The sequence below is a fragment of the Salmo trutta genome, chromosome 2 (genome assembly GCF_901001165.1).
Source record: "Salmo trutta chromosome 2, fSalTru1.1, whole genome shotgun sequence".
NCBI classification, from domain to species: Eukaryota; Metazoa; Chordata; class Actinopteri; order Salmoniformes; family Salmonidae; genus Salmo; species Salmo trutta.
In genome coordinates this window covers 61,942,077-61,962,447 of record NC_042958.1, presented here as the reverse complement: position 1 = coordinate 61,962,447, position 20,371 = coordinate 61,942,077, and the positions used below count along the sequence as shown (strand labels likewise).

The window sequence follows — 20,371 nt, the reverse complement described above, 5'->3', positions numbered from 1 at the left end:
ATCCCATTTAACTGCGCAGTCACTCTTTAAGGGTGACATCATTCAGAGTTAAAATGACAGAGAAAATGGGGTCATGAAACTAAGTGTGGACAGGCGGGGTTTGGTTCCTCTGTGGTGCAGGGATTTCAAGGGGACACCCAAAATGATGAGAAAACGGTTTTGTCGGTGCTGTAAGACAGAGGTATAACTAGGTTATTATAGATCCGCCTGTCTTACTACGTAGCTCAGTCTCCCTGACTCAAAGTGGGTCTTGAGTGAACTTCAGCGTGTCACTGTGTCTCACTTAACTGTGTTCGTGCGTGCCTCTGTACGCATCTCTGTGCTTCGTTATATTTCTTGTACCATCTGAGCCACAGGGGACGACCGCTGTGAGTCTAGATGGTGTCTATGAATGCCTATGTCTGTCTCCCTATGTCTGTGTCTGAGACAGTATGTCTACAGTATGTCTCAGTATGTCTCTGTCTCGGGGAGCCGCAGACAGACTCTGTGAAGTCTCCTGCAGCAGAATCAATGGCTTTTCGGAGCTTTCGTTCAAAGCCTAACGAAAGCACTGCATTGTCTTTGATCTCAATTCTCCTCAGATGGAGTCTGATTAGGACGCTCTTATAAAAACGCCGACGCGGTATCCTGGTTGGGGTTTGACGGGAGAACCCTTTATTTCTCTCCTCCCTCCCTCTTTCTCCTTCCCTCTCTTTTTTTCTTCATGTGTTGTTTGGGCTCCGGAGAGCAATCAAAGAGCAAACTTCAGTAAACACCACTTTCCATTCAAGTGTTTTCAATTTGGTGATACCTTTATAAAATGTCTGGATAGGTTCTGGAAAGGGAGCGCAAACACAAATAGTCTGGGAGCGCTCGGCGAGGCCTAATCATTAGCAGAGGGTGAGACGGTGGAGGCTGCTAGATCACAGGCGGCAGAACCTTATGGAGATGACTAATATTGCATCATAATGCCATAACGACGCCTCCTTTAGCGCCCCTATGTTTTTCGGCTGTCACTCTTTCTTCTCTCGCTGCCAGACTGAGAGACAACAACAGTCAACTTTGACATGCTCTGTAGTGTTGGAGCGCGCTGTTGTTCGGTGCGTCGTGAGAGGTTGGCTGTTCTGCTTACTGTGACAGCTGCTCTGGTTGCCGTGGCAGCGGGCGCGGTTTCCATGACGACGGCCGCGCTTGCCGGAGTGAGGATTAAGTTACTTTTAGACACCGATCTAAAGTCAGTTTTGCATTCGAAGAGTTAGGATTTGGGGAGGGTAAGCTGATCCTAGATCTGAACCTAAAGGCCCTATTCATACTGTGGTACATGAGGATGGAGCATGCTCCATATTTTCTTCAATAAACAACTGTTATGATGCTATAAGCTAAGGAGCAGGCGTACAAGTGGGCTAGACAGAAAGTCAGACAGAATGAATACAGCTAGTCTGCCAGCCAACCAGCCAGCCAGAACAGGTACCCACAGTGGGGGCTTTCCTTGGCTCCGGCGCGGAGGAGCAGCCTGGCCATGGGTACGTTGTTGGTCATGACTGCGATGTCCAGGGGCAGCAGGCCCTCACTGTTAGGGGTGTTGAGGTCCAGCTCCTCCGTACTGTACTGGGACAGGAGTAACTGCACCAGGTCCATCTCTTGGTGCTCCACCGCCTCGAACAGCGCCTCGTTACTCTGGAACTGACACACATCAACACATGTTTAATGAGGTGTTAGGGGCTTGTGTTGTGTCGGTATTGAGTCTGTGTTGTGTCTGTGATGAGTCTGTATCTTGCATGTGTCTCATCTGTATTTCGTTTTTTGTCTGTGTTGATTCTGTATTGAGTCTGCGTTGATTTGGTATTGAGCCTGTGTTGATTCTGTGTTGATTATGTATTGAGTCTGTGTTGATTATGTATTGAGTCTGTATTGAGCCTGTGTTGATTCTGTATTGAGCATGTGTTGATTCTGTATTGAGCCTGTTTTGATTCTGTATTGAGCCTGTGTGGATTCTGTACTGAGCCTGTGTGGATTCTGTATTGAGCCGATTTTTATTCTGTATTGAGTCTGTGTTGATTCTCTATTGAGCCTGTGTTGATTCTCTCTTGAGCCTGTGTTGTTACTGTATTGAGCCTGTGTTGATTCTGTATTGAGCCTGTGTTGATTTTGTATTGAGCCGGTGTTGATTCTGTATTGAATCTGTGTTGATTCTGTATTGAGCCTTTGTTAAATCTATATGGAGCCTGTGCTGATTCTGTATTGAGCCTATGTTGATTCTGTATTGAGCCTATGTTGATTCTTTATTGAGCCTATGTTGATTCTGTGTTGAGCCTGTGTTTAACCTGTATTGACCCTGTGTTGAGCCTGTGTTTAACCTGTATTGACCCTGTGTTGAGCCTGTGTTTAACCTGTACTGACCCTGTGTTGAGCCTGTGTTTAACCTGTATTGACCCTGTGTCCCTCACCATAGTGGACTTGCGAAGGCGTTCCTTATCGCCCCGTCCCGACACCACACTGTCCTCCAGGCCAGGCAGGTTGCCCACACGGAACTTCCCTGACAGGTTCCTGTACAGGCGGCGGGCGGCACTGGGGGATGACAGACTGGTGGACTTGTTCCGGATGGGAGGAGGATGAGGCTCTCGCATCTCTCGCTGGTTCATCTTGGCTGAGTCGGCCCTGTGGGGAGACATGGGAGGGGTTGGATAGGGGCAGAGGAGGGCGAAAGGTTTTGGTGAGTATTAGTATCAATTGTATCGGTCTTTGTATGCTATTTTAGCAGATGCTTTTATCCAAAGTGACTCAGAGTTTATAGTGGTAACTATAGTATATTCAGTATTTGTGGACCATGAGGGAATCAAACCCAAAAAGCCTGGTGTTGCTAGGACTTACCCACTGAGCCACTGGAACCAGTGTGAATGGGGTGAGTATTTGTTGTACTTCTGGTATTTTTGAATCACTTGCACCAGTGGTGGAAAAAGTACCCAATTGTCATACTTCAGTAAAAGTAAAGATACCTTAATAGAAAATGACTCAAGTAAAAGTCACCCAGTAAAATACTACTTGAGTAAAAGTCTAAAAGTATTTGGTTTTAAATATACATAAGTATCAAAGTAAATGTAATTGCTAAAGTATACTTAAGCATCAAAAGTAAAAGTACAAGTATAAATATATTTTTATTTTTTATAATTTTAAGTTCCTTATATTAAGTTAAGCAGATATATAAAGTTAAGCAGATATTAAATTAAGCAGCCATATTTTCGATTTTTTTTTAAAATTTACAGATAGCCAGTTGCACACTCCAACACTCAGACATCATTTACAAATGAAGATCAGATCAGAGGCAGTAGGGATGACCAGGGATGTTCTCTTGATAAGTGTGTGAATTGGAAAATGTTTCTGTTCTGCTAAGCATTCAAAATGTAACGAGTACTTTTGGGTGTCAGGGAAAATGTATGGAGTAAAAAGTACATCATTTTCTTTAGGAATGTAGTGAAGTAAAAGTAAAAGTAGTCAAAAATATAAATAGTAAAGTACAGATACCCCCAAAAACTATTTTTTACTTAAGTACTTTACACCACTGACTAGGACTGTGGTTTCTAACACTTTTGAAGAATGTACCAAACATTACCTATGTTACCTTAGATACTGTGATAATAAACAGTACATTGCTTGTTAATATCTTTATAATGTCTTGTTTAGAATGTCCTTAACATGGAGGCTATGACAAAGACAAAGGAAATACAGCCAAAACACATTACCCTGCAAACAACAATGAGTCATTAGGAAGTCCCCGGAACATCACAAAATGGTCGCCTAAAGTCTTCCGGACGCTGTGTCATGGTCCCCTGGAGGTTTGGTTTAGTTCCCGGTTTGTCCAGAGGACGTCTCCGAGGACATTTTTAGGACTTTCTTGGGATGTTGTGTCATGGTCCCGTGAATGTCCTCTGAACGTCCTTGGGATGTTGTGTCATGGTCCCCTGAATGTCCTCTGAATGTCCTTGGGATGTTGTGTCATGGTCCCCGCGAGGTTTTGTCTAGTTCCTGGTTTGTCCCGGGGACGTCACCTGATGGTCGCAAAGAAACGTTCTCCCCCCAAAAAAACTTTTTCCCCAGGGCCCGCACACCATAGTTTCATTACAAGCCAAGCCCATCAAGGCCCTAATTGGTGAACCACTGATCCAGTAACAGCTCTTTGTCTTTTGGCAATGCTAGGGACACCCACACAAACAGTACTTTTAACATACAGTGCTTTTAACTTACATATTTGACACACTTTGACATACATGATTATATTGTTTATGTTTATTCATCCGGTAATTATTATTCAACTTGTCCTCGCCATTCCTGCTACGCCACCACGTCTGTATCAATGAATGACTTCACCTGTAGGTCTATTCCTACACTTTGCACTTCATAGTAAATCTCAGCTCTGTGAAAAATACACTGAAGAAAAACTATTTCATTTACCCAAGTGATTCAGAAGTAACATTAAAACAGAATAATATCCCCAACAGACAACTATACTGAAAACCCAAACTCAAATAGCTGAAATAAGTAAATGAAATCAGCTAGAGCATAGTCAGATTATCTGGTAACTAAAATAGCAGTGCAGAGATGTATTATACAGTAGGTAACGAAGGGGACTTTGCGAGCTCATATCCCAGGCGCAGTCATATTGAAAAGTCAGTACTAAGTGATCATGTCAAATTGACATCATTTAGCAGACGCTATTATCCAGAGAGTGCAGACATTTTCGTACTGGTCCCCCGTGGGAATCAAACCCACAACCCTGGTGTTGCATGCGCCATGCTCTACCAACTGAGCTACATGGGACCAAATGTAATCACATTGCCATTGACAAAAGATTTGTACACTATTTTAGCTGAACAGAATACCACTTACCTTAATTAATTTACTTATAAAGTAATACGTTTGCTAACAACACAACAGTGGTAGGCTTGATCACTGACAACGATGAGACAGCCTATAGGGAGGAAGTCAGCGACCTGGCAGTGTGGTGCCAGGACAACAACCTCTCCCTCAACGTGAGCAAGACAAAGGAGCTGATCGTGGAATATATGAAAAGGAGGGCCGAACACCCCCCCATTAACATCGACTGGACTGTAGTGGCGGGGGGGTCGATGGTTTCAAGTACTTTGGTGTCCACATCACCAACGAAATATCATGGTCCAAACACACCAAGACAGTTGTGAAGAGCGCACGACAAAACCTATTCCCCCTCAGGAGACTGAAAAGATTTGGCATGGGTCCTCAGATCCTCAAAAAGTTATACATCTGCATCAACAAGAGCATCCTACCAGTTGCATCACCGCCTGGTATGGCAACTGCTTGGCATCTGACCGCAAGGCGCTACAGAGGGTAGTGCGTACAGGCCAGTACATCACTGGGGCCAAGCTTCCAGGACCTATATACTAGGCAGTGTCAAAGGAAGGCCCAAGAATCATATCACCTCCACCTTACCTGTCACCCTAGACCCACTTCCATTTGCGTACCACCCCAATAGGTCCACAGACGATGCTATCGCCATCACACTGCACACTGCCCTATCCCATCTGGACAAGAGGAATACCTATGTAAGAATGCTATTCATTGACTACAGCTGAGCATTCAACACCATAGTAACCTCCAAGCTCATCATTAACCTGTTGGGGCTAGGGGGCAGTATTTGCACGGCCGGATAAAAAACTTACCCGATTTAACCTGTTACATCTAGGGGGCAGTAATTTCACGGCTGGATAAAAAACGTACCCGATTTAATCTGATTATTAGTCCTGCCCAGAAACTGGAATATGCATATAATTATTAGCTTTGGAGAGAAAACACTCCAAAGTTTCTGAAACTGTTTGAATGGTGTCTGTGAGTATAACAGAACTCCTATGGCAGGCAAAAACCTGAGATGCTTCTGTTCAGGAAGTACCCTGTCTGAACATTTCTTGCCCTTCTTGATTCTCTCTATCGTTTACAAAGGATCTCTGCTCTTACGTGACACTTCTCACGTCAACAATGGAGTCTCACAGCCCGGGAAAAACAGGAATGATGTCATTCAAAGCCCTGGCTGAAGCACACGAGAGCAAAAGCTGAGTGGTCAGTCAATGGACTAAGCCTTAGGCGCGTGACACGCCCCGCCCCCGGCTTTTGGTTTTTTCCTCAGTTTACAGACAGGCAGATTCCCGGTCGGAATATTATCGCTTCTCTACGAGATAAATTGCATAAATATTGGTTTTAAACAGCGGTTGACATGCTTCGAAGTACGGTAATGGAATATTTCGAAATTTTTTGTCATATTTTGCGTCATGCTCGTGGCCGAGATTTAGCGTTGGGATAGTGTCTAGAACGCACGAACAAAACGTCGCTGTTTGGATATAACGATGGATTATTTGGGACCAAACCTACATTTGTTATTGAAGTAGAAGTCCTGGCAGTGTATTCTGATGAAGAACAAGCAAGGTAAGAACATTTTTCTTATAGGAAATGTGATTTTGGTGAAGGCTACACTGGGTGGGTGTCTAAATAGCTAGCCCTGTAACGCCGGGCTATGTACTTACATTATTGCAAAATGTGCTTCATCCGAAAAGCTATTTTAAAATCGGACATATCGAGTGCATAGAGGAGTTCTGTATCTATAATTCTTAAAATAATTGTTATGCTTTTTGTGAACGTTTATCGTGAGTAATTTAGTAAAATCACCGGAAGTGTTCGGTGGGAATGCTAGTTCTGAACGTCACATGCTAATGTAAAAAGCTGGTTTTTGATATAAATATGAACTTGATTGAACAGACATGCATGTATTGTATAACACAATGTCCTAGGTGTGTCATCTGATGAAGATCATCAAAGGTTAGTGCTGCATTTAGATATGGTTTGGGTTTATGTGACATGATATGCTAGCTTGAAAAATGGCTGTGTGATTATTCCTGGCTGGGTACTCTGCTGACATAATCTAATGTTTTGCTTTCGCTGTAAAGCCTTTTTGAAATCGGACAGTTTGGTTAGATAAAGGAGAGTCTTGTCTTTAAATAGCTGTAACATAGTCATATGTTTGAAAAGTGTAAGTTTTCGGATTTAGAGGAGTTTGAATTTCGCGCCCCGCCCATCATTGGATATTGGAGCAGACGTTCCGCTAGCGGAACGTGTAGATGTAAGAAGTTATTAAACTGGTTACTACTCTTGCCCAGAGAATATGCATATAATTAGTAGATTTGGATAGAAAACACTCTAACGTTTCTAAAACAGTTTGAATGGTGTCTGTGAGTATAACAGAACTTCTCAGGCCAAAACCTGAGAAGATTCCATACAGGGAGTGCCCTGTCTGACAATTTCTTGTCCTTCTGTTGCATCTCTATCGAAAATACAGCATCTCTGCTGTAACGTGACATTTTCTAAGGCTTCCATTGGCTCTCAGAAGGCGCCAGAAAGTGGAATGACTTGTCGGCTGTCTCTGGGCGAGGAACAGCAGGAGATTTTGTTACTGGTCAGCCTGGGAACAGTGACACTGGAGATGCGCATTCACGAGAATTCTCCATGTTTTCTTTCAGCCTTTGAATGAATACAACGTCGCCCGGTTGGAATATTATCGCTATTTTACGAGAAAAATTCCATAAAAATTGATTTTAAACATTTACATTACATTTAAGTCATTTAGCAGATGCTCTTATCCAGAGCGACTTACAAATTGGTGCATTCACCTTATGCTATCCAGTGGAACAACCACTTTACAATAGTGCATCTAAATCTTTTAAGGGGGGGGGGGGTTAGAAGGATTACTTTATCCTATCCCAGGTATTCCTTAAAGAGGTGGGGTTTCAGGTGTCTCCGGAAGGTGGTGATTGACTCCGCTGTCCTGGCGTCGTGAGGGAGCTTGTTCCACCATTGGGGTGCCAGAGCAGCGAACGGTTTGGACTGGGCTGAGCGGGAACCATGCTTCCTCAGAGGTAGGGGGGCCAGCAGGCCAGAGGTGGATGAACGCAGTGCCCTTGTTTGGGTGTAGGGCCTGATCAGAGCCTGAAGGTATGGAGGTGCCGTTCCCCTCACAGCTCCGTAGGCAAGCACCATGGTCTTGTAGCGGATGCGAGCTTCAACTGGAAGCCAGTGGAGAGAGCGGAGGAGCGGGGTGACGTGAGAGAACTTGGGAAGGTTGAACACCAGACGGGCTGCGGCGTTCTGGATGAGTTGTAGGGGTTTAATGGCACAGGCAGGGAGCCCAGCCAACAGCGAGTTGCAGTAATCCAGATGGGAGATGACAAGTGCCTGGATTAGGACCTGCGTCGCTTCCTGTGTGAGGCAGGGTCGTACTCTGCGAATGTTGTAGAGCATGAACCTACAGGATCGGGTCACCGCCTTGATGTTAGTGGAGAACGACAGGGTGTTGTCCAGGATCACGCCAAGGTTCTTATCACTCTGGGAGGAGGACACAAGGGAGTTGTCAACTGTGATGGCGAGATCATGGAACGGGCAGTCCTTCCCCGGGAGGAAGAGCAGCTCCGTCTTGCCGAGGTTCAGCTTGAGGTGGTGATCCGTCAAACCACATTTGACATGCTTCTAAGTACGGTAATGGAACATTTTGAATTTTTTGGTCTCAAAATGCGCTCGCGCATTACCCTTTGGATAGTGACCTGAACGCACGAACAAAACTGAGGTATTTGGACATAACTATGGATTATTTGGAACAAAAACAACATTTCTTGTGGAAGTAGCAGTCCTGGGAGTGCATTCTGACGAAGATCAGCAAAGGTAAAACAATTTTGCTAATAGTAATTATGAGTTTAGTGTGCGCCAAACTTGGCGGGTGTCAAAACAGCCGTGATGGCTGAGCTATGTACTCAGAATATTGCAAAATGTGCTTTCGCCGAAAAGCTATTTTAAAATCGGACATAGCGATTGCATAAAGGAGTTCTGTTTCTATAATTCTTAAAATAATTGTTATGTATTTTGTCAACGTTTATCATGAGTAATTTAGCAAATTCACCGGATGTTTTGGGTGGGAATGCATGTTCTGAACATCACATGCCAATGTCAAAAGCTGTTTTTTTATATAAATATGAACTTGATTGAACAAAAAATGCATGTATTGTATAACATAATGTCCTAGGAGTGTCATCTGATGAAGATCATCAAAGGTTAGTGCTTCATTTAGCTGTGTTTTGGGTTTTTGTGACATATATGCTTGCTTGGAAAATGGCTGTGTGATTATTTTGGTCTATGTACTCTCCTAACATAATCTAATGTTTTGCTTTCGCTGTAAAGCCTTTTTGAAATCGGACAATGTGTTTAGATTAACGAGAGTCTTATCTTTCAAATGGTGTAAAATAGTCGTATGTTTGAAAAATTGAAATTATTGCATTTTTTAGGTTTTTGTATTTCGCGCCATGCGATCCTATTGGCTGTTGGCTAGGGGTTCCGCTGGCGGAACAGGGTTCCGTAAGATGTAAGAAGTTAAGAAATTTGTCTTGTCACCTAAAACCCTCATAAACTTTTACAGATGCACAATTGAGAGCATCTTGTCGGGCTGTATCACCGCCTGGTATGACAACTGGACCGCCCACAACCGCAGGGCTCTCCAGAGGGTGGTGCGGTCTGCACAACGCATCACCGGGGGGGCAAACTACCTGCCCTCCAGGACACCAACAGCACCCGATGTCACAGGCAGGTCAAAAAGATAATCAAGGACAACAACCACCCAAACCACTGCCTGTTCACCCCTCTACCATCCAGAAGGCAAGGTCAGTACAGGTACATCAAAGCTGGGACCGAGAAACTGAAAAATAGCTTCTATCTCAAGGCCATCAGACTGTTAAATAGACATCACTAGCACAGAGAGGCTGCTGCCTACATACAGACTTGAAATCATTGGCCACTTTAATAAATGGATCACTAGTCACTTTAATAATGCCACTTTAATAAGGTTTACATATCTTGCATTACTCATCTCACACTGTATGTATCTACTGTATTTTATACCATCTATTGCATCTTGCCTATACCGATCGGTCATTGATCATCCATATAAACTCAGCAAAAAAAGAAACGTCCTCTCACTGTCAACTGCGTTTATTTTCAGCAAACTTAACATGTGTAAATATTTGTATGAACATAACAAGATTCAACAACTGAGACATAAACTGAACAAGTTCCACAGACATGTGACTAACAGAAATTGGATAATGTGTCCCTGAACAAAGGGGGGGTCAAAATTAAAAGTAACAGTCAGTCTCTGGTGTGGCCACCAGCTGCATTAAGTACTGCAGTGCATCTCCTCCTCATGGACTGCACCAGATTTGCCAGTTCTTGCTGTGAGATGTTACCCCACTCGTCCACCAAGGCACTTGCAAGTTCCCGGACACTTCTGGGGGGAATGGCCCTAGCCCTCACCCTCCGATCCAACAGGTCCAAGACGTGCTCAATGGGATTGAGATCCGGGCTCTTCACTGGTCATGGCAGAACATTGACATTCCTGTCTTGCAGGAAATCACGCACAGAACGAGCCGTATGGCTGGTGGCATTGTCATGCTGGAGGGTCATGTCAGGATGAGCCTGCAGGAAGGATACCACATGAGGGAGGAGATGTCTTCCCTGTAACGCACAGCGTTGCAATTGCCTGCAATGACAACAAGCTCAGTCCGATGATGCTGTGACACACCGCCCCAGACCATGACGGACCCTCCACCTGCAAATCGATCCCGCTCCAGAGTACAGGCCTCGGTGTAAAACTCATTCCTTCGACGATAAACACGAATCCGACCATCACCCTTGGTGAGACAAAACCGCGACCCGTCAGTGAAGAGCACTTTTTTCCAGTCCTGTCTGGTCCAGCGACAGTGGGTTTGTGCCCATAGGCAACGTTGTTGCCGGTGATGTCTGGTGAGGACCTGCCTTACACCAGGCCTACAAGCCCTTAGTCCAGCCTCTCTCAGCCTATTGCGGACAGTCTGAGCACTGATGGAGGGATTGTGCGTTCCTGGTGTAACTCGGGCAGTTGTTTTTGCCATCCTGTACCTGTCCCACAGGTGTGATGTTCGGATGTACCGATCCTGTGCAGGTGTTGTTACACATGGTCTGCCACTGCGAGGACGATCAGCTGTCCGTCCTGACTCCCTGTGGCGCTGTCTTAGGCGTCTCACAGTACGGACATTGCAATTTATTGCCCTGGCCACATCTGCAGTCCTCATGCCTCCTTGCAGCATGCCTAAGGCACGTTCACGCAGATGAGCAGGGACACTGGGCATCTTTCTTTTGGTGTTTTTCAGAGTCAGTAGAAAGGCCTCTTTAGTGTCTTAAGTTTTCATAACTGTGACCTTAATTGCCTACCGTCTGTAAGCTGTTAGCGTCTTAACGACCGTTCCACAGGTGTATGTTCATTAATTGTTTATGGTTCATTGAACAAGCATGGGAAACAGTGTTTAAACCCTTTACAGTGAAGATCTGTTAAGTTATTTGGATTTTTCACACATTATCTTTGAAAGACGGTCCTGAAAAAGGGACGTTTCTTTTTTTGCTGAGTTTATTTCTATGTATATATTCTTATTCCATTCCTTTACATAGATTAGTGTGTATTAGGTAGTTGTTGTGGAAATGTTAGATTACTTGTTAGATATTGCTGCACTGTCGGAACTAGAAGCACAAGCATTTCGCTACACTCGCAATAACATCTGCTAACCATGAGTGTGACCAATACAATTTGATTTGAAAATTGTCAAAGACTCCAATCACCCAAGTCCTAGACTGTTCTCTCTGCTACCGCACGGCAAGGGGTACCGGAGCGCCAAGTCTAGGACCAAAAGGCTCCTTAACAGCTTCTACCCCCAAGCCATAAGACTGCTGAACTATTTACACACACATCCCCCCTTCATCTTCCCCTCTCCTGTTTTTACACTGCTGTTTATTATCTATGCATATTTGTATAGAATGTTCAATAGAACCAAGACCTGTCTCTTGCATCTTTTTGGGGGTTTCATGAGGTAGGGACGAGAGTTTTTCCTAACCACATGACCAGACCAGGAAAATCGCTGGGCCCTAATAACTTGGACCACTGGGCCCTTTGACTTGGACCAGGAGTTTTTCCTGGTCAGGTGGTCAGGACACGGTTATTGAATTCCATGCCAATGTGCCAGCCAACCAGGTGGGTATTGCATTGGCATAATTTCTCGGTCATTATGATAGGTAACATACGAGTCATCATTGGCACTTCCAACTGCCCATCGCTGTCCCACTGCCAGTCTCCCAGTCCTGGCCTCTCAACGTGGCACCTCTTTCTAATGAGAGGCTGAGGTGAGGTCATTGCTTCTCATTCCTTCCTATCTTGGCATCTGTGGCATGCCAGCTATCCTGCCCTCTCCACTGCCACGGGAACTATGTGAATGACTGTGTGTTTCTGGGGGAGCCTGGGCTGTCGTGCTCACACACACTTGGCCGTTGACGGAAATGTCAACGGGACGCAGAGGCGACGGTGACGTATTCCGTCGCCCGATCCCACGTAAGAAAGAGAGAAAGAGAGAAAGGAAGGAAGAAAGAGAAATTGTGAAAAATGTCAGAGCCTGCCTCTCTACTTAGTCAATAGTGAATCACTTATTTAATCAACGTGTGTCATGGACCGAACGCACGACACACATTGAGCCTGTGGTGAAATAAGTATGAAGTCAATTTTCAATGCTCTTCACGTTAGTCGTGTTAATAGATAATTAATAGAGGATTGAAGTGAGTTATAGTGTTTCTGTAATCAAGATGAACACACACACACACACACACACACACACACACACACACACACACACACACACACACACACACACACAGAACAACAGCTGACAGTGGCGGCGGTGCCCACACATCTCCAACATAAAGGCTACGGTCGGCGGAGCCGGCAATCAGCCCCGCGTCAACCCCTTTCGCAGGCAGGGCGACACACCAAAATACACCCATCACATCCCCGCTCTCACCTCTCCCTCTCTCCTCAGTCTATGTTCTGTCCCATAATAGAGGCCCTTATTTTAGGCTTCCTCATGTTCCCTGGGCTAACCTATTCCAGGGGCAGATAAACGCAGCAGGTATTTGGAATCATTTTTCCATGAGGCAGGGCCGGGATGCAGAGATAAAACAGAGATATATTTGTAATGCTCCGAGTATCCATTTCAAAGAGGAGGTAGTAAAGGAATTTCCAGCAGGCTTATTGTTGTTTATTGTTTGAGATGGAACAGACATTTTCTGTCAACCGCCAGAACAGCCCATCACTCTTTGACGACATTAAGGCGGGGTGGGGGGGCGGCTTTCAAAGATCAACGGATGCCGCCCGCCTGCCACGTGGACTCGTCCGAAAGTCACTCCTCAATGACAGTTACTACTTCCCCAGAGACTCCCTAATGTCCCCAACACCAGAGAGAGAGAAAGGGGGGAGAGGAAAGAGGGAGAGATAGATGGAGAAACAGAGAGGAAATTGGGGGGGGTTGAGCAATGAGGGCGAGACAGAGAGTTAAAGAAAGAGAGAGAGATGGAGAATGACAGAGAGAGAGAGAGAGAGTGAAAGAGCAAACGATAGCCATGCGGCATTGAAAGCCACAGCATGCTAACACGGCCCCTCTCAACACCCAATTTGTCAAAGTTGGGAATGGGGGGGAATAGAATTAGCCCATACCAGTCCACTTTAGAGAACAAAGAAGAACCCTGACCTCGTCAGTCCACTTCTGGTAAAGACCAGCACCCAGCAGGGACATGGAAAACCCCCATGTACAACAGGACAATGACAGATGTAGGACGAAGATGATCAATTACATGTTGTATACAGTCAGGCTCAAAAATATTGGGAGCCTTGATAAAGATGAGCAAAAAATACTGTTTAAAATATATCATACAAATACAGAGCTATTATATAAATTATTTTATACTAATACAATTACTCAGAGAAAGAGATTTTACTTAACAAAATGATCCTGGGACCTTTGTGAATTTGACCAAGTACCAGGACATTTTAGCCAAAAACCTGGTTGGCTCATCCAGGAGGCTGACACTTGGCCGCAAGTAGATCTTCCAGCAAGACAATAACCCCAAGCACACATCAAAATCCACAAAGAAATAGTTAATTGACCACAAAATCTACATTTTACAAAGGCCATCTCAGTCTTCGGACTTGAACACCGTGGAAAAACTGTGGTTTGAATTGAAGAGAGCAGTCCATAACCGCAGACGAAAGATATCAAGGATCTGGAAAGATTCCGTATGGAAGAATTGCTTGAGATACCTCCCCATGTGTTCAACAATCTCAAACATTTTCGAAAAAGGCTCAATGTTGTTATCCTCGCATGGGGAGTGTGCTGGTAATAACGCTGGTAATAATGTTGACCTCTATCTAGTTCAGATTTGTTTTATTACTTGTTAAACAAAATCAGAGCAATTGTATTAGTATAAAATAATATAGTAAACAAATAAAATAAAATTGAACATGCTTTAAAAGTCAGTATTTGTATAATGTATCTTATACAGTCCTTTTTGCTCATTGTTATCAAGGGTGCCAATACCTTTGGTCTTGACTGTATACCGATATACAGTTAATCAGGACTGGAATTCAATATGACAAAGATGATCATACATCCTAAAGCCAGTAACTCAAATCTGGATCTATACGTGCCAATGACAGGTCTAGGACAAAGATGATCAAATACGATCTAACTAAAAAGTCCTTTACTCATTTTAATGCCTCTATATGTCATTTTATATAATCAAATGCATACAGTATATTCCATCAGGACTGGAATCCAACGTGGCTAAAACATGTATCAGTGACACCCCGGCGAAGGTTAGAGAACCCTTCATCTTGGGAATGTTACAAGAGGGTAGAACATATGCTGTAATAGCCACGTAAGGTACATTACACGCCCCATTCCTGCCTTTTAACACGCAGCGAGCAGGAAACAGTCCCGCTGGGAACAAAAGCCGCACAGAATCCTGGGTTTATGCTTGGCCCCTCACCAAGCCCACATCAAATAGCACAGCTACAGATCCACCACACACACACACACACACACGCACGCACACGCACAAATGTACATGCACGCCCACACATGAACAAACACGCACAGACACACACAAACACAAATGTACATGCACGCCCACACATGAACAAACACGCACAGACACACACAAACACAAATGTACATGCACAGACGCACGCACGCACACACTCACACACACTCACACACACACACACACACACACACACACACACACACACACACACACACACACACACACACACACACACACCTCTCTGCTGTAGCCCCCAACACCACACCCCTCTCTCTCCTCTCCTCTCTCCCTCCATCCCTCCTCCTCTCCTTTACCACCTCTTCTCTACTCCCCTGCCTTCTCTCCCTCTCCTCTACTAACTCTCTCCCTTCCTCCCCCTCCTCCCCCCTCCATCCAACCTCCTCACCCCTATCAACTTTTCCTTTCATCCCTCCCTCTCTCCCTGTCAGTTCCCATTGGAGCTCCGACCTGGGGAGTGGAATTACAAGGCCCTGCCTTAGTCTGATAACACATGGATGCTTACTGCATAACAGGGGGGCTGTGTGTGCGTGTGTGTGTGTGTGTGTGTGTGTGTGTGTGTGTGTGTGTGTGTGTGTGTGTGTGTGTGTGTGTGTGTGTGTGTGTGTGTGTGTGTGTGTGTGTGTGTGTGTGTCAGAGGAACACATTGATACCGGGATGGCTGCATAGATTAGCTTCGACATTAAGACTTTCGTTTGGTCGAAGAAGAGTAAACGCATCAACTACTGAGAAACAGGGTGATGATAACACATCAACTACTGAGAAACAGGGTGACGATAACACATCAACTACTGAGAAACAGGGTGACGATAACACATCAACTACTGAGAAACAGGATGACGATAACACATCAACTACTGAGAAACAGGGTGACGATAACACATCAACTACTGAGAAACAGGGTGATGATAACACATCAACTACTGAGAAACAGGGTGACGATAACACATCAACTACTGAGAAACAGGGTGATGATATCACATCAACTACTGAGAAACAGGGTGTCTATAACACATCAACTACTGAGAAACAGGGTGACGATATCACATCAACTACTGAGAAACAGGGTGACGATATCACATCAACTACTGAGAAACAGGGTGATGATAACACATCAACTACTGAGAAACAGGGTGACGATATCACATCAACTACTGAGAAACAGGGTGACGATAACACATCAACTACTGAGAAACAGGGTGACGATATCACATCAACTACTGAGAAACAGGGTGACGATAACACATCAACTACTGAGAAACAGGGTGTCGATAACACATCAACTACTGAGAAACAGGGTGACGATATCACATCAACTACTGAGAAACAGGGTGACGATAACACATCAACTACTGAGAAACAGGGTGAGGATAACACATCAACTACTGAGAAACAGGGTGATGATATCACATCAACTACTGAGAAACAGGGTGTCAATAACACATCAACTACTGAGAAACAGGGTGACGATATCACATCAACTACTGAGAAACAGGGTGTCAATAACACATCAACTACTGAGAAACAGGGTGACGATAACACATCAACTACTGAGAAACAGGGTGACAATAACACATCAACTACTGAGAAACAGGGTGATGATATCACATCAACTACTGAGAAACAGGGTGATGATGTCACATCAACTACTGAGAAACAGGGTGACGATAACACATCAACTACTGAGAAACAGGGTGTCAATAACACATCAACTACTGAGAAACAGGGTGACGACAACACATCAACTACTGAGAAACAGGGTGACGATAACACATCAACTACTGAGAAACAGGGTGACGATAACACATCAACTACTGAGAAACAGGGTGACGATAACACATCAACTACTGAGAAACAGGGTGACGATAACACATCAACTACTGAGAAACAGGGTGACGATATCACATCAACTACTGAGAAACAGGGTGACGATAACACATCAACTACTGAGAAACAGGGTGACGATAACACATCAACTACTGAGAAACAGGGTGACGATAACACATCAACTACTGAGAAACAAGGTGACGATAACACATCAACTACTGAGAAACAGGGTAACGATAACACATCAACTACTGAGAAACAGGGTGACGATAACACATCAACTACTGAGAAACAGGGTGACGATAACACATCAACTACTGAGAAACAGGGTGACGATAACACATCAACTAATGAGAAACAGGGTGACGATATCACATCAACTACTGAGAAACAGGGTGACGATAACACATCAACTACTGAGAAACAGGGTGACGATAACACATCAACTACTGAGAAACAGGGTGATGATAACACATCAACTACTGAGAAACAGGGTGATGATATCAGGACATTGGTCAACTGAGGAGTTGTTTATCCTTCCCTTCTATCTCTCTTACGGACTTTCTCCACCTTTCTCACTGCAGGGTCCTTTGTGTTTGTGTTTATGTGTGTGAGTATTTATGTGTGTATGCCTGTGAGTGTGTGTACACCTGTGCATGTGTGTGTGTGTGAGTGTACATGTGCACCCGTGCGTTTCTGTGTGTGTGTGTGTGTCTGTCGTGCTCCCAGGTCAGCTATGTGCTGACAGGCTGGCCCCTCCACACCAGGCCAGTCTGCCGCCACAGGCCTCCATAAATCTCTACAGGGCCGTACTGCGGGAAGGGGAGGCTGGGGTCAGTGTGTGTGTGCACTGTAATGTGTATCTCCAAATTTCTGCATGTCTATGTGTATCCTTCTGTCACATGAACAACATACACAACATATGGATATCCACAGCCCTTATCCACAGATCTAGGATCAGATTACCCTACCCTATCCCAACCTTAACCCCTGGGGAAATTACAAACCATAAGAGCCTGTATCAGTGGTTAGGGGTCACTTCTACAATTATCATAGTATTCATTTGACAGAAGGTGAAGGATGATATGGTATTGCCGAGAAGGACAAGGCAAGGGAAAAGAGTATGAACAGATTTGTGTTTCAGTGTGCGTTTCAGTGTGTGTGAGTGAGAGAGAGACAGAGAGAGATACAAAATTAAGCAGGACGGTAGGGGAGTGTAGGTTAAGTTGAACCATTTTTTACATTCAGCACCCCTCTGGGAAATATAATATTCTTTCTGTCACAGATACAGTTGAAGTCGGAAGTTTACATACACCTTAGCCAAATACATTTAAACTCAGTTTTTCACAATTCCTGACATTTAATCCTTGTAAAAAATTCCCTGTCTTAGGTCAGTTATGATCACCACTTTATTTTAAGAATGTGAAATGTCAGAATAATAGTAGAGAGAATGATTTATTTCAGGTTTAATTTCTTTCATCACATTCCCAGTGGGTCAGAAGTTTACATACACTCAATTAGTATTTGGTAGCATTGCCTTTAAATTGTTTAACTTGGTTCAAACATTTCGGGTAGCCTTCCACAAGCTTCCCACAATAAGTTGGGTAAATTTTGGCCCATTCCTCCTGACAGAGCTGGTGTAACTGAGTCAGGTTTGTAGGACTCCTTGCTCACACACGCTTTTTCAGTTCTGCCCACAAATGTTCTATAGGAGTGAGGTCAGGGTTTTGTGATGGCCACTCCAATACCTTGACTTTGTTGTCCTTAGGCCATTTTGCCACAACTTTGGAAGTATGCTTGGGGTCATTGTCCATTTGGAAGACCCATTTGCCACCAAGCTTCAACTTCCTGACTGATGTCTTGAGATGTTACTTCAATATATCCACATAATTTTCCTGCCTCATGATGCTATCTATTTTGTGAAGTGCACCAGTCCCTCCTGCAGCAAAGCACACAAACAACATGATGCTGCCACCCCCGTGCTTCACAGTTGGGATGTTGCGCTTCAGCTTGCAAGCCTCCCCCTTTTTCCTCCAAACATAACGATGGTCATTATGGCCAAACAGTTCTATTTTTGTTTCATCAGACCAGAGGATATTTCTCCAAAAAGTATGATCTTTGCCCCCATGTGCAGTTGCAAACCGTAGTCTGGCTTTTTTATGGTGGTTTTGGAGCAGTGGCTTCTTCCTTGCTGAGCGGCCTTTCAGGTTATGTTGATATAGGACTAGTTTTACTGAGGATATAGATACTTTGTACCTGTTTCCTCCAGCATCTTCACAGTTGTACAGTTGTACAGATGAACGTGGTACCTTCAGGCGTTAGGAAATTGCTCCCAAAGATTAACCTTGTGGAGGTCTACAATTTTTATTCTGAGGTCTTGGCTGATTTCTTTTGATTTTCCCATGATGTCAAGCAAAGAGGCACTGAGAGTTTGAAGGTAGGCCTTGAAATACATCCACAGGTACACCTCCAATTGACTCAAATATGTCAATTAGCCTATCAGAAGCTTCTAAAGCATGACATCATTTTCTGGAATTTTCTAAGCTGTTTAAAGGCACAGTCATCTTAGTGTATGTAAACTTCTGACCCACTGGAATTGTGATACAGTGAATTATAAGTGAAATAATCTGTCTGTAAACAATTGTTGGAAAAATAACTTGTGTCATTGTCATGTCCTGACCAGTAAAGAGGTTATTTGTTATTGTAGTTTGGTCAGGACGTGGCAGGGGGTGTTTGTTTAATTTGTTTCGGGGTTTGTTGGGCAATGTTCTATGTTAGTCTATTTCTATGTCTGTGTCTAGTTTATCTATTTCTATGCTTAGTTTATTGGTTTGACCTTCAATTGGAGGCAGCTGTTTCTCGTTGCCTCTAATTGAAGGTCCTATTTATTAGGGGTGTTTTTTCATGGGTTTTTGTGGGTAGTTGTTCCATGTGTAGCCTCACAGGACTGTTTGCTCATCGTTGTTTTTTGTTTAAGTGTTTGTTTTGGTTTTCTTCATAATAAAGAAGATGAGTATTCACATTCCCGCTGCGCCTTGGTCCCATCCTTACGACGAACGTGACAGTCATCCACAAAGTAGATGTCCTAACCGACTTGCCAAAACTATAGTTCGTTTGTGGAGTGGTTGAAAAACTAGTTTTAATGACTCCAACCTAAGTGTACGTAAACTTCCGACTTCAACTGTATCTACATACATTTCAGGATGTTGTGTATCCTGTAATCAGTATTCATGTACACATTACAGTTTTGAAAACATAGCTTGTCCAAAAAAAGTGGTCTCTTGGCACAGTTAAGTTAGTTAAGCCGCTGACAAATTTCTGTACTGAATGAAATATTACCACTACCTTTTTAAAACCATGTCTGTCATAATTTCCCAAACACAATTCAACAGAATCACAATCACTTTTTGTCTTTTAATCATTTGAATCATATTTTAACACAAGCTTAACACCGAACAAACACTTTGTAACATAGGCCAGGCCCTGTTGTTACCTCATAACCCAGCGATAATGCCTTGAATTACACATGGGA

General features: G+C 44.0%; 1 protein-coding gene across 2 annotated transcripts in view; it reads right to left on the bottom strand.

Moving 5' to 3' along the window:
• The window catches only part of ankfn1b (ankyrin repeat and fibronectin type III domain containing 1b), a 293,724-nt gene that overhangs the window by 24,113 nt on the left and 249,240 nt on the right, over positions 1-20,371 (bottom strand). For both annotated transcript variants that reach the window (XM_029710105.1, XM_029710113.1), the window contains 2 exons: positions 2,427-2,637; positions 1,455-1,662 (listed from right to left, as the gene is read on the bottom strand). In XM_029710105.1, coding sequence (XP_029565965.1) covers positions 1,455-1,662; positions 2,427-2,637 — 419 coding nt within the window. The remainder of the gene's footprint in view (positions 1-1,454; positions 1,663-2,426; positions 2,638-20,371) is intronic.